General features: G+C 45.1%; 1 protein-coding gene across 1 annotated transcript in view; it reads left to right on the top strand.

The window, feature by feature from the left end:
* Positions 1–15,280, top strand: part of DRGX (dorsal root ganglia homeobox) — a 119,555-nt gene that overhangs the window by 15,433 nt on the left and 88,842 nt on the right. The window contains exon 2 of the mRNA XM_086920091.1: positions 7,370–7,447. Within this exon, the coding sequence (XP_086776217.1) occupies positions 7,414–7,447 (34 nt within the window). The 5' untranslated portion in view covers positions 7,370–7,413. The remainder of the gene's footprint in view (positions 1–7,369; positions 7,448–15,280) is intronic.

Raw genomic sequence — 15,280 nt, 5'->3', positions numbered from 1 at the left:
TGCTTTTAACCCAACATTGGACATGCTCCCCGTCCATCTGGTGGACCAGTGCTCTGAAGTGACTACAAGGTGACAGAACTCTAAAAAACAGTAAACAAATGGACATGGGACACCTGACTGCTGGCTCAGGCTGGAAAAGAGGTCCCACAGACAGCAATCTTCCTTCTGTGCCCTGCTCCTCCGTGACCGGGTGGTTTATCAAAGCTTTTGCGCTGGATTAGCGTCTCAAAAGTGAGGCTAACCAGCGCAAATATAGTTTTTGCTATTTTCTTTCCAGCGCATAACTTGTTATGCACTGGGAAGCACTCTTTAAGTAGCGCTGCGAAGCACTGCTTTGCGTTACATTGTGCTGAGAGGGCGTTGCATGGGTGGTACATGGGCGTTCCCGTAACCACCCATGCCTTTTGACCATATTTACAAATATTTGTAAACATGGTTTTGCGCCAAAAGTTAACGCCCCTTAAAAGGAGGCGCTAACAGGAGAAATGCTTGCATTTCTCTGTGCTTTTCTGACTTTCCATGCGTGCTGCACTGTGCAGCAAGTATGCAAAGTGGGAAAAGCTTTGCATCGTGCTTTGCATAGTATTTTGTACAGGAAGGATACCTTTCCAATACAAAACCTATGCTACACTCAGTCACACACCGTAGCGCTGCGGCGCTAAGGTGTGTGCATGGCGCGCGGCTGCTGAAATCAGCCCCGGCGCAAGGGAAAGGGGAGGAGAGAGCCATATCTCTGAAGATATGGCACTCTCCTGCCTCCTCCCTGGCGCGCAACGCGGTGCTGCCTCACAGGGGGCTGTACGGCATTGCGCGACTTTTTAAAAAATCTACCGCTTAGTGTCGGACTTAAAGTTTTGCTCAGAAGCCGCGGCCGGCACTATGAATATTGGGGATGCCATATGCAAAGGCTGCGTATCTTTGAGCCCACCTCATGCCCCTTCATCCACCAGCAGACACGCTCTGCCCCTTTATCTCCAGTGTTGTCTTAGGAACATTTTCGGGCCTGGGCATGACATGTATTTGTGGCCTCTGTTCGGAAAAAACTTTTAATTTTATTGCCCATTTTCTGCTAATTGAGGCCCGTATAATGGCGATCAAACTTTCAGAAATGGAGGTCTCTCAAGAACAGTTCAAATATGGCTTTAGAGGATGAAAGTGCCTACCGTTCATATTGCCGCTGTATTAAAACCAATAAAAAATTGTATTAAAAAGTAACATGCCTTGCACAGGACCCTACAATTTTTAAGATTACCCTGAAAAAAAGAATGACAGGTGTAGAGGTAGGCAAGACAGGAGAAGTTTCCATACATAAATAGGCAGAGCTGAGGCTGATGGGCCCTCCTTGAAAGGGTAAAAAGGGTCCGGGCAATTGCCCACTTTGCCCATTCCCTAAGACGTCTCAATTATCTCACTCTAGCAGGTTCTTTTTTATCCCTACTTTCTGGCCTTTGTCAGAGTTTGTTTTCCCATTTTTCTCTTCCTCTTTTTTTCCCCGATGTGTTTTTCAGTCTCTTGCTCTGGGTGAGTCAGATGTTGAAAAAATAAGTGCCAGCTCCCAAAAACGAGGGCCGGTGGGCCCCACCTGCAACCACCAGCTCAAATTAAGCACTGGCTTCATCAGGACAGCACCTCCTTCCTTCTGTTCCAGATACTTTCCATCTTCCCTTGTTGTCTCGGTAAGCCATGATCCCCTCTCTTGCCAGCAGTTCTAGTCCACTCTCTTCCCACATCCTTCCCCAATCTTTTGCCTTTCCCCATTCTCCAGCTGCCCATTTCCTACCCACTTTAGCCTCTCTCTTCCCTTCAGCTCTATGTGCTTTCTCCTTGCACCCTCCCTTCTGAAGTCAGTGTCCACACCCCCAAATTTACTGGGTTGGTTAGTCTTTGGCTTTACTGCCATTTTCAGGGTACCTTTTAGGGTTCGGACAACACACACAGGCTCTCACAGGACACTTTACAACACTGTAAACACATCCTGTGCACCACAGATGTGTACGTTGTTGGTCACATGATGCGCCCATCCCCACACATCTCTAGTCACATGCCGCATACACCGCGTCCAGCAGTGTGCCTTGTGCAGGATCTTCCAACCAAAAACCAGTAAAGATACCACAACAGTCTCTGTGATGAGACACCAGCATTATCATTATTATGTTTCTTATTATGTTTCTTATATAGCGCCTGAATCGACCCCCGAAGGGGTATCTCCGCGCTTGCCTTGGGAACCCGTCCTGGCTTTTCCCTGTGAGATAGCTCCTACAGGGCATCCCCAAGGTGAAAGCCAGGCATCCCGCCGCGGGGGGCCGTTGTGGAGATTAAGCAAGCTTAATGCCCAGAGTTGCAGAGTGTGAACCCATGATTAGGTCAGGCACCGAAGCGAGAATTATCGAGTCCATGGACATTTGAGCTCAAGGCCCTGCCGCGTCGGGAATTGAACCCTGGTCCCGGGTCTGACCTCTGCTTCAGGGTCTGGCTGCTCTAACCAGTGAGCCACACTTATCCAGAAAAAGATTGAACTCCTAATATTCACCCCGCACAACCCAAATAGGCATTGTATTTGTGATTATGGCACCAGATAGTACTTGTTGCCAGCAATTTTCTTACACATATTTATTTCTGTGAGCCAGGGCTCATTTGTACCATCTTACAAGATGGGGGCGAGTTTCGGCATGGCCCTTTGGTCTCAATCATTCACCCACAATTTACTGAAGTGGGCACAGTCAGCTGACTTGGGAATACGACCCGGTCACACTACCGACACACACCTTCACAAACCAAATCAGACTCCAGGCCACAATGGAAACCTTGAACTGTGTAGAAAAGGATCCCAGAAATCCCAAAATCAGTGTAATGGGATACCCGTGGCAAACTATGCACTATGCATATACGTACAACATTACATAGCATACCATGATCTAGCATATCATAATGTAATATAACAGTACAGATGGAATAGGATGAGATTTCCTGAAATACAAGCACCAGTTTGTAGTATAATGTAGATATTTACCTATGGATGTACTGTTGTGGTATTTGGCTACTTAATATGTTAAAACAGGACAAGCGTCAAAGTACGCGTGCTTGTTTATCAGTTAAATAAAGGTGAAATGATGCAATTTTACTACTTCTTTTATTTTCAAAATACAATTTAAATATGGATAAATGCCATTAATATGGGCAAAAACTAACTATGGCTAAATCTAGAGAATGTAAGAGAATGGGTGGCTCGGGCTTCTCGGTACTAGGTCCCACTTTGTGGAATTCCCTTCCAATTGAAATTAGACTACCTTCAGAATATTTCAGCTTCAGAAGAAAACTCAAAACATGGTTATTCACTCAAGTCTATTGTTAGAGCCGAAGGTTAGCTCACTTCTCCTCTCAGCGCCATGAGACCGTTGGCATACGAGCGCTTTATATATTCCATAAAAATAAACATAAACATAGATGGAAATATTTAAAAAATGAATACCATAAAACCAAGAGCCCAAATATTACACAGAATGGAATAAACACAGTGTACAGTACTCTACGTCACTCTCCCAGTGATCAAATAAATGTCATAGTCAGTACCCTGATATATTGTGCTTGTAGCAGAATTGGCACAATGTACTACACCCTGCAAGATGCTAGTTACATAATAGCTGCAGTGTGCAATCCATTTTCAAGCTCTGCTAACTATGAAATAAATAAAACATACAGCCTTCCCCAAATACACTATACGATGAAAGTATATCTGACCTTACATTTCTTCCCCAAAGTCGGCTAGTGAAGGAATGTCCACCTTTACATAACTATAATACTGTATGCTGGTCACAGAAATGCTACTGGACGCAATTATCATAAACCTTTTGGTCGTAATGAAATGCTGCTATGTACAATAATGAACAACAGAATGCCAGAACTGATAACCAATTCGCCTCTTAACAACAGCACATTGAAATAAAACAATGTAACCACAGGACCTTTGTTTCCATATGACTTAATCAAAGTTTATTTGTCAACATAGTCATTTCTATGAATTCATTTATTTAATTAAAAAGCATCAAAAACATTATTTTCACCACACTCGCACTGATTCTTCTTTTTGACATACCTCCACCTATCGTCAGTTCACTTTCATACACATTCTATCCAGTCCTTACCAGCATACTTTCACAGGCATCCACTATTCCCACTCAACACCCATTCAAGCAGCCATCCACCCAACCCACATTGGACAAATACAAAACAATACCATATTCAGAAATACAATTACCCTAAAGGCCAAAGAAGAGTAAATTCAAAAACATATACAATTTTTTAAAAGATTTTAACATGTTATATACACGCAATTGGCCACACACAGGTCGACGCGTTTCGAACCCCCCAAAAGTCCGGGGTTCTCCTCAGGACTGACAAGCTCAATCAAGTCACTAGATCAGCCGATCTAAGCTTCTGCTAACAAAAATCTCTTTATTCATGGAAGCCAACCAACGTAAACTGCACGAGGTTCAATCCCCACTGCGTTGTGTACAGGGTTTTGTCCTTTTGGAGTCCTGCCTTTTATTGATTGGACTGCCCATAGACGTGGAGGTGGAGTTTATTAGTGCGTTTTGGCTCGTGTCCTGTTTCCTTTAGATGCGAGTCCCTCCGCTGTGTATATCTTCGCGGGTCACCGAGAAGTTTGGTGCTCGCTTGGGGCGGAAGCGGATGCGTATAAAATGTGAACACTGCGCTGGGGCTCAGCCTTACTGATTGGAGTCCAAACCCTTCCTTTTTGTTTTGCTATATACAATAGCAATTCCCTATTACGTTCTGCCAATGATGGATTAAAATACTCTAATATACTCAGCAATTTATGAAACAGCTCTTGTTATAGTATACATTAATATATTTTGTTAATAGTAATAACACAATACCCTGATACACACATTCCAGCTGAGCTATAACGCATGTACAAGCCCTGTAGACATTGTGCGAGAGAAGGAATAGGCACCTTACAATGCTTCTATACACTCTGCTTGTGACAGAATCAGTGTACAAAATTCTGATGTACTCTATTGATGAAATGGCAGCTGTTTATTAAACCATCATAGTTCCTGGTAATAACACAATGAGTTTTGTATACAAGGCCTTGATGCACTATCAAAGTTATCAGATGTCACCAGAGCTTGAGCCAACTTTCCAACACCCAAGATGTGATTTTTTTCCTAGTTGCTCACATTTGGACTGGGGGTAACACCAAGAATGGAAGGTCCCAAAGGCAGGTGCGGGCCGGTTTGGACCGGCTTAGGACGGCGGCCAACGGTGGGTCCGTAGGTTCAAATTTTCATAGCATCCGCAGCGTCAGCCGTTCACTGGCGTGGGGGTGATGGGGTCACCTTAGGCGGGCGGTAGAGGCAGCCAGGTAGGATAAAATGAGGGGCATTTTCCTCCCACCATTACCTGGTTTTTCGCCTGTCTGACCCTGACGACCGCCAATGCTCCTGGGATCTGCCTGCATCTTGGACCTGCAAGAAGATTCTATTGCCCACCCACCTATCCCTGTAGATAGCCCCTTAGCGGGGTGAGGGATTCTGGTAGGGAAGGGGTCATTTTTGGACACAAAGCAGGTGGACAACCGGGGAATCAGGAATAGAAGTGCAGGCAAATTCAGTATGGAATTGAAAGCCTTTTGGCTCAAAATCTGGGCTTGGCTAACGCGGTAAAGAGAGACCGGCTCAGGTCGCCCGCTACAGCAATTGTCCTGAGCCTCCCACTGAACTCCATTACGTTGCCCTGGGGATGATGTTGGGGTATGGGGACTGCACCCGGGGACCAAGGTATGGTCCTGTTGCCCAGGCCCATCCCCCATTCGGTGCCAGGAGGGATCCCTTCTTTGGGTTGGCTCTGGAATGGTTGTTTTGGGGGTCCAGATTTCATCCTGGCCCACGCTCCCTCTATTTTGACGGAGCAGGTGAGTTTGCCTTTTAAAAAATGCAAGTTGTTGTGGGGATCAGGGCCCCCGAGACCATTTGGATTAGTTAATGCCATAGGTGCCTGGGGGGAGGTCAAGCATGACTCCTTCAAGAGCTATTGTTAAGAGATTCCATGTATTAGATATCCTCAATGAAGTGCTGTACATACTGTAAATAATAGAATGCAAGAATGTTGAAAATGTTTTTTTAATGTCATGTTTATGGATTTTAATAAATACGTCCAGAGAATTGTTATGTTCTCTAACGCAAAAATGACGTTAGCTTGTCTGTCATTTACGGGGGCGGATTCCCATCTCACATGGAGGAGCGGAGCAAGGCCTCTGTATGGATCAGAACAGGTCTCGGTATGGTTCCCCAGCTGCGATCTCTCTCCAGGTATGACACTGAGACTGGTCTGCAGGTGCTGAGATGACACTTTTTCATGCTTATCGTAAGCTGAAATGTGACTGGCTGCAAATTTGTTTTTGGAGGCCAACACGCAACAGGGCTCCCTGTCTTTGTAGCTAGCTTTTTGCTGTAGATGTCCACTGACATAGCTATAGAACATGTCTCCAAGCGTAGCGATCTAAAAATGTCTTGAAGTGTAGCGATATGAACATGTCTCCAAGTGTAGCAATCGGATCATGCCTCTAAGTGTAGTGATCTGACCTGACTCCAAACCCTTGATGTTAAAGTGGTTCTTAGAGTGAACATGGTTACGGCAGTCGTATGATTGGACGAGTGTGGAGTAACTCTTTCATGGCATAGGATTAGAATGACACTGTCATGGGCCCTGATCAGTCTGGGCCTATGATTTTAACTGGCTGGTTAGTTCAGGTTGGAGTGATTTTCAGATGAGATGTGAGCATGGTGGTCCTTGTACTTGACACGACTCAGGTGGGCTAGCAAAGGGACATGGGTGTAGTGGCCCTATATTAAAATACTGCTGACTTGGTCATGGCATAGTACTTGGGTTGGGTGGTTCCTGAGATGGGACCAAGCTTGGGTGGGGTAATATGTCACCTGACTAGGATCATCTCAAGATGGAACATAGCTCAGATGGTCCTGATTAACTTAGCCCTCGTACTCACAACGCAACGTATTGCTATGTCGTGGATATCTCCTTCCGCTTCTCAGCTGCTCTACTCCACTCTCTATCCACTGGGTGTGATCCCCTCTTCTCACATCATTTCCCAACTCTGTTGGCTTTCCTCGTTCTTCGGTTGTCCATTGTCAACCCACCTTACCAGTTCTAATCCACTGTCTTCCTAAGATTCACTGGGCTTGACCATTCCAGTCCAGAGTTAGGTTTTTGGAAGTATTCTTATATGTATACATTGTGAATTCTACAACATACTTCATGCTGGTGAAAGCCCTAGTTTGTATATTGTCCTCCTGCATACCTCCTAATACATTTACACCTTGTTTTGCAGCCACGGAGTCAGGACTCAGAATAACAACCCCCAGGACGGACAGCATGTTTTACTTCCACTGCCCCCCGCAATTGGATGGTGAGTATGATGTGTGCTGTTGGTGCATATAATCACTTAACATACATACATGCATACATAGATACATACATGTATGTTGCAGGGAGCAGAATGTGTGGTGCAGAAAGGTGTTAGTCTGTGTGATCTTGCATGGGATAATCATGTGGGTGTCTCACCTCCCTGGACACCCCGTCAACCTTGCTCAGAACAGTGACAATGATAGTAAATCCAGCTTGATGGAGCACCCAGAAAATAGGGCATATCTCTTCCTTAGAGGCTCTAAGCCGGAGCCAGATCTGCTGTATATACTTCTGCATGATTACAAGGCAATCAATGACTTTCTGCCTTTTACACGGATCGTTTGAGGCATTAATGTATATGTGTGTCATTCACATACATAAGTTGCTCATGTTAAACCTGACAACATTTTTTGCAAGTGGCTTCATGTAGATGTTAAAGAGGGTTGGGTTAGTGCAGAGCCATGTGGGACACCACAGGTGTTGTCTCTGTATGTGGACAGGTAGCATATTACCTGGCTAGGCAAGAAGTGAACCAGTTAAGTGCCACACCAGCAAATCCGTAGTTAGAGTGGCAAGCCTGTTGAGGACTACTCTAGTTTGGTTGTGTCAAATGGTGCAATGAGGCCAAGGTGGGTTAGAACCCATGCCTGCCCTGGTGAAAGGCAGTTAGCAGATTTCCCAAATGTACAAGAAGAATATTCAACTGAATCGTCAAGAACGTGACCCTCAATGGGACAGTGGATAGGGGGACAGCCAAGCATATATAATGTGAAACTGTACTACCAAGAACACAGCCAGTTTGGCTGCCACCCTGCAACGACAAAGCGTTGATGATTATATGTTGTGAAAAAAACAATATAAAAATGATATTTAAATAAAAAAAACAGCATCCTGGAACTTAGAATGTTTTCTTTCTTTGAGCTTAGTAATGCAGCCCTGGAGGTCCCAGGAGGCCTCCATTGCATCTGCCATAGATTGACCTCAATATGACTCCCTCTGTAACACCCAAGAAATACCAAAAATGCCCTGCGGTATTTAGAAAGTATGGTATTACATCCACATTCTGATTTCCACACCTCTGAGTGAGGGTTAATGCAATAATACTGTCCATTGTGTGGAAATCTGAATATATGTGTTTTTGCTCCATAAATTTCAGCAAGTATATCTGGCTAAATTTGTACGTGGACGATTAACTTGGTACAATATAACCACTTCAGTCGGAATCCCGATTCAGTTGCGTACTCCTTACTACCACAAACTGTATCTAACAGAGGAACAGTAGTTAAGGCATCTTTTTATTCTGGCTTCATGCTCACTTCTTTGACTTGCCAAGGACGCTTCTGCAGCAAACAACAACCAATCATTAAAATACATAGTCTGGAAAGCTGCAATTTGGTCTGTGCTGACTATGAGAGCCAATTGATTTAAATGGGATGACAACTAACATTTCCCTGGCAATGTTGAAGAGAATTTGTAAGCAAGATAAACCATAGACCTCAAACACTTGCACCTTAGGATCTGCCATTAATCGTAATACAGTAATTACTATTATAACTCCACACATGCTTTGATACTGGGGTAGGTTAGCAAGCGGACCGAAGCAAATATAACTGCACTTTTACTATTTTGCTACACTTTTTTGAAAGTACATAAAAACATTAGAGGAATTGGTCTTCATAGTGCACTGGTCATCAAAGACCTTCATATATATAAATATATGAGCACAATCTTCAAACCTCCACAGGCAGCGGCAAAAGAAGAAACAGACCCCACGTAGTCCAGGCAAGATGTTATCTATTCCATGTGCCTTCCAAAATGCAACGTTTCGACTACCAGCGTAGTCTTGTTCACACACCACATTTCAAAAAATGGAAACTTCTTTTATCTTTGCAGTGCTGACCCGCCCTAATGGGCCACACCTACCAAAACGTGAGTCACATGGTTGTGCCAAAATGCTGGATACAAACATTTTAAAGATACAGTGCACAAATTCGCTATGTCAATGTAACTTTGTTGCACCAAGGACATAGAACAGAAACAATACTACATGCTTAATAATTATTAAAGGCAATCCAAATTGATTTCTGGTAACATAAATATTAAACCAACAATTTTGCGGGAAACAAAATAACTGCATGAATGCACTGATGTTATTGAGCATCAGTAAATGAGACAAAATGATATGCATGAATGCATAATGTACCTCACAGTAACTCAATTACTGTGAGGTACATTATGCATTCACACAATTACCACTCAGGTGCATAGATCCACCAAACAGAGAAGCGGACTCTTAAATTGATTCAAATCACTGCCGGCTGCAGTAACCTTTGATTGATCCATAAAGTGCAAGTTAATCGAACAAATGACGCATTTCGGCCAGCGAGGTGGCCTTGCTCACATATATGTATATATATAGCTAGATATATAAATCTCTCAATCTCTCTCTTTATATATACACAAACACGATTTACCTAATGCCCATGTCTTTCCTTCCTCTTCCTCTCATCTCCTACGTCCCGATTATTTTTACCCATTTCACTAAGTACACGGCATTTACCTAGGGTGATGCGAACATTGCCCCCTCTCTTCTCTAGATTTTATTTTTCCTCAGTATTTATTTTCTCCCTGCTCTATGCCTGTGTTTTTGTTAACACGTTCAATTCTTTCCGTCACTTCCTTTCCTCTGCTCTCACATTGCTATATCACCCGCCGCCCTCCTCCTGTCCTAGGACGACTCCTCCTGTCCTAGGATGGTCTGCCATGCACCTGGACTGTGCTGTCAAGTGCTTGGGTCCTGCTCACAGAACCATTACTTTCCCCTTGAAACTCCCTCCCATGGCTTTCTTCGCCTGTCATTTGTCTGGGCCATGCTCTTGACAGGCCTCGTCACTCTCCACTCCCTTCCTGCTCTTCTTTTTTTTGCAGATTTATGTAGCACGAACTCCACCCGAAGGTATTTGAGCGCTTTATAGGAGCACCAGTTAAGTTACACAAGGACACATTCATTTTTATTTTTTTTGGTAGACACAGGGCACAAGTCCTAAAAAAAGAAGTGGGGGGATGCTGACGTCACGACAGGAAGTGACGTCACGAAAGGTGGCTTGCACCATCAGACTCATTGCCTCCCCTCGCTCACCCCTTAGATGCGATTGCATCAGAGAAGCCAGCGCGTGAGCAGCGTTCTGAATGAGCTCCGATCTCGCCCCAGAGAGGCCAAAGAGTGAATGTGTGGCTCCATTTGGCTCCAGTTATCAAGCTCCCGGTAAAAGAAGTGGGGGGACGGCGTCTACCCGCGTGGTACCCCGACTAGAGTCCTGGGTAGGAATAGGGAGATGAAGTGATTTGCCCAGAATCACAGGATGTGGAGTCGACCTTGAGGCTTGAACCTGGGTTTCCCAGCTCCAAAGTCGGCAGTCTAGCAGTGAGACCACATCCTCCCCCCTTCTTCCAGCTCGTGCCTGGCTTTGCAGGGAGAGCCCCATTTCTATCACTAAATATCCTTTCCCTCTTTTTCTTGTCCTGCTCTGCTCTAGGCTTCCCTTCCCTTTCCCTGTCGCGGCCTTCTGGCGCGTGTAACTCCGGTTCTCCTTTCTCCCGTTCCTTTACCTCACCCCGACAGAGCTCCTCTCATCTCTGCTCCCCTTTCCCGGGCTCTCGGCCTGTGCCGGGCCAATGCTGACAGGACTCCCCGCCACTCTCTATGGCTCTCTTCCCTCGCCCCCTCCTCCCGCGCCCGGGGGCAGGCTCACGCAGCCCCGGCCCCACCCGCACAGATGTTGGGTGTCATGCCTCTAATTGACACCGTGAAGCAGGCCCGGCCTGTGGCGCATCAATCTTTAATGCTGTTTTACAAACATCCTGGAAAGCGATGAAAAGATGTTTTAAAAGCTTTACAGGAGCATCGATGGCAAATCCCATTTTCAGCATCAATAATACACTCTCCCCCTCCCACCGCCGGCCCCCCACCCCCGGCCTGCTGGGACGGCTCCAGATGGCGCGTCTGGGCTCAGGAGGACACCTTCTGCCTCAAATGAGCAGAAATACAGCAAAACGCGAGCCCATCGGGACAAAATTGCAAACATTTCACCATCGTTATATCTCCAAAATCGGTTGAATCAAAATAAAAGTGCAAACGCATTGTCTCTTTGTGGTGCGTGTAAAATCCGAGCACTACAAGACAACCTTGTGTATTTACCTTGTGTATTTGCGCTATATAATAAACGCATCAATAGGGTTTCTCTATTGCGGCTGCCTACATTGTTCTATTTTTGAGGGACATATTTTTAATTTTACAAATAAAATGTTAACAAACCTATAATATTTCAGGAATAAAAACATCGTATAGGCAAGGATTTAAAATATAACATAAAAAAATTAACCAAGCAAGGAACGTTTACAGAGTAAATCTTTTTGAACTCCGCACTCTAAAATTAGGTTTGCTTCATGTTTGTGCAGGTTAATTGTGTGACGCCCATTGGACGGTTAATTGCATGATATTCGTTTTTTAAATGGTGTATGTCTGTTTTTGTGTGTTGGATAATTTCCATTCTTGTATAGGTATATAAATACAGCATCTCCCTAAACTGAAGGGCAGAGGTCAAGGTGGGTGGGGGTTGATGGCCTTCTAGGCGCACAGCTGGATCATAGGGGCAGGAAAGCAAAAGACACAAATGATGAATCAAATGTTGAACAAATCAAACATTCACCCCCAGTCAATCCATCCTTCTTTTGCTCACCACAGCACCCCAGTTTAGACCAAGCCATGTGCAATGCAGTCTTGACCCTGCCCCTAATGGGAGCAGTCCAGCCTGAACTTCCAAACCAGGTTCTGCCTGAACCAGAAACAAGCATCCAAGGACCGGTTTCGAGGTATCACCCCTCATCAGCCATGCGAACTTGAATCCCATGGCTCACTGAGGCCGGGACCCATGCAGTTCAGGATGGAATGTTCCCAAGGGGAGCAGGGTCAAGACTGATTTGCATATAGCTGGGTCTAAACTGGAATGGCATGGTGTGCAAAAAAAGGATGGATTCAGGCCCAGATCTCTGTACTGGGGTGAATGTTTGACATTGTTTCAGCATTCGGTCCATCAATTGTTATTTTTCTTTTGGATCTTAGGGGAAGCAGAAAAAAGAGTAAGTGCTAGTGGGAGAGAGGCTGAGGAGGAAAGGTCAGACGGAGCAGCATAATACAGTGAGGGGCAGAGGCTGAGCAGGAGGGGACCTGGAGATGGCAGTTATAGAGGAAACAGGCGGAAGTGAGGAGTAAATAAGATGAGTGGGAGCTAAGGGTGACTGAGGTTCGGCTTTGGATGCCATAAGGGGAAGCAGGAAACAAAGCCCTTGGAGTAGAAAAGGGGTTAAGCTCAAGCTAGGTTGGTGTGAGGTCGAAAGAGTCCATTGAACAGCATGGAAGAGAGGGCTGGAGATGCATGAATCCTACTGATTCCTTGGTATTTTCACACAAGAAAATGTGATGTGCAAATTTTAGTTTTCACCCAAAAAGCCCAATCCAGCCATTCTTTGAACACCCACATGAGCAAGCAGAGCAGTAGCATAGCAAGGGTACCATGGGCCCTAATGCAAACCAGGAAAAGGGGTCCTCATCCCTTGGATTGGCAGCAAAAAACAGCAATAATTTGTATGCGGTGGCCCCTCAGATCCATGGGCCCTGGTGCCACTGTATCTGCTGCGCTGTTGGTAGCCAGGCCATTGACTCAGGGCGTTTATAAAGCCACACTGGGCCTAATCAGTTAGGTGCAGCCGTTGCCCTCTGCTATGGTGAGCTCAGCTACACTATGACCAACTTACACCCATGCCAGTTAGAGTGCATCGAGTGGTGGGCTATATTCCCAATTCAATCTCAACCCCTGGGAATTACTCTGAGTGCATTAAGTTATATGGCATTTGATGCAAATATGTGCTCACCCTGCCCCGATGGTGGAGATCCCCTCTGAATTGGAACAATGAGCGGAGAGTGGTCATAGGGAGATAAAACAAGAGAGACTTAGAGGAACAGCATCACTGGTGAGGGAGTGCATGAACGCGCCCTGACAGAAGCTGAAGGAGGCAACGGTAGGGCTGAAGAGATAAACAGATGGGCTCACGGGAGAAGGACATAGTCAGAGCTGACAATGTCAAGAGTGGTCCCATTTTCAAAAAAGTTTTTCTGAGCATCCCTCCAATCGCCCTTCTGTTGTGCCCAGTTTTTTCATTATTTTATCTAAAACGTTGATGAACATCAGGATCCTGCATATTGCAACCATATATGCCAGCAATATAACTAGGAATATAACTAGCTTTGTCATGGAGGATTGCTTACAGTAACCGATTGTTCATGAAGGGATCTGTAACTGACAGCATCATGTCAGTAAGTGTCCTGCGGATGTGTACACAGTCTCCAACATGAGCCTGCTCACCTTCTAGATGTTCCTGAAGGAATCCATGCTCTACAGATATAAAGCAAGTCTAATAAGCTTTTCTAATGCAAGGAATGGGCAGGAACCTTCTCTTCAAAATCCCTCAGGTGAGTCTTCATGAAGGCAAATATTGCGATCTGTGGCTCGTAATTTAACAGGATGGCTTTTTTTAGGCAGAGGTCACATGCAGGTTTGTAAGAAACCTTTAGGGGCATAACATCAAGGGCCTGAAGATATAATTATCTCTGCTTTAGCGTCCGTGCGAAAAGCCGCGATAATCATATCACATAATTTGCAAGGACACGCTATCGCGTGTTTCCTTGCTTCAGCTCCTGTTTTGTTCACGCCTCGCTTTGCATCTCTAATGCCAAACAAAACACCATGGGAAAATATCGCTACCCCAGCTTCGTGATATCATCAATAAGGGGTAGCGATATTTTAAATCCTGGTAACTATGCCTTAACGCAGGAATTTAACGTCTGTTAAATTCCTGACTAAGGCATAGTTAACATGGGAGGTGGATTATGGTGATACAACCACATGGTCAGTATCACAAAGGCTATCTCCGTTTTGGGTGCAACATCGCTAGTTTTCGAGCGATGTTGGCCCATTTGTTTGGAATATTAGCGCCCTGGAGTAACACGTTGTTAATAACGCGTTACCAGGGCGATAAATTCCTGCGATGGATGGCGATAAATAAACAACGCTAAGTGCGCTTTGCGTTTATTTATCGGCGTCCTAGTGAATATGCTCCTTAGTTTCTCTCTCTGTGATAGCTCCTCTTTCTATCAGATGCCAGTCTTCCAAGCCGGAAAACAGATATCTGAAAAAGGGAACAAAAATCCTAGTTCTCCACTGTGTAACGCAATAGGTGGGTGACCATTTATGGCATGAATGAGGAATCTGAAATATATGATAATACGCTAAGGACCAACATTCATTTGACTACCATCACGCCTTCCAGGGCCAGTTCAATAACGCACAGCAGGCTATCTCCCTGCTTGCAAATTTACCATGTTTAAAATAACCCTGGACTTCAAGTGTAGACAAGTCAGTGCTGTTTTGATCAAATAAAACAGCACCCAGGCACTCCTATCTGTACGGACTGCTCTCAGTGGATAGAGGTCATTTAGTTGATTTCATGTCCCTAATCCGAAAGCTCCCAAACTGCTATTGTTCTCCTTAGGAGGTGAACTGGGTACTTGCTTAATCTCGTACCCAGTGCTCAATTTGAACTGGTGGTTGCTGGTACTCTTTCTTTTACAAGTTAAGCACTGATCGTACCTATTAAACATAAGATCCTGGGGGGAGGAGCTATGCCAGCAAACAAGATGGCCGCGTAAGCTCCCGGCTCCGCCGACCTCCGACTCCTGCCAGAAGATCCTGGTTTTTATCCTGTTTTTGCGCCCTGC

Source organism: Lissotriton vulgaris, chromosome 5 (genome assembly GCF_964263255.1).
Source record: "Lissotriton vulgaris chromosome 5, aLisVul1.2, whole genome shotgun sequence".
Taxonomy (NCBI): domain Eukaryota; kingdom Metazoa; phylum Chordata; class Amphibia; order Caudata; family Salamandridae; genus Lissotriton; species Lissotriton vulgaris.
Note: the sequence above shows the minus strand (reverse complement) of the source record. Positions and strands in the feature narration are given on the sequence as shown.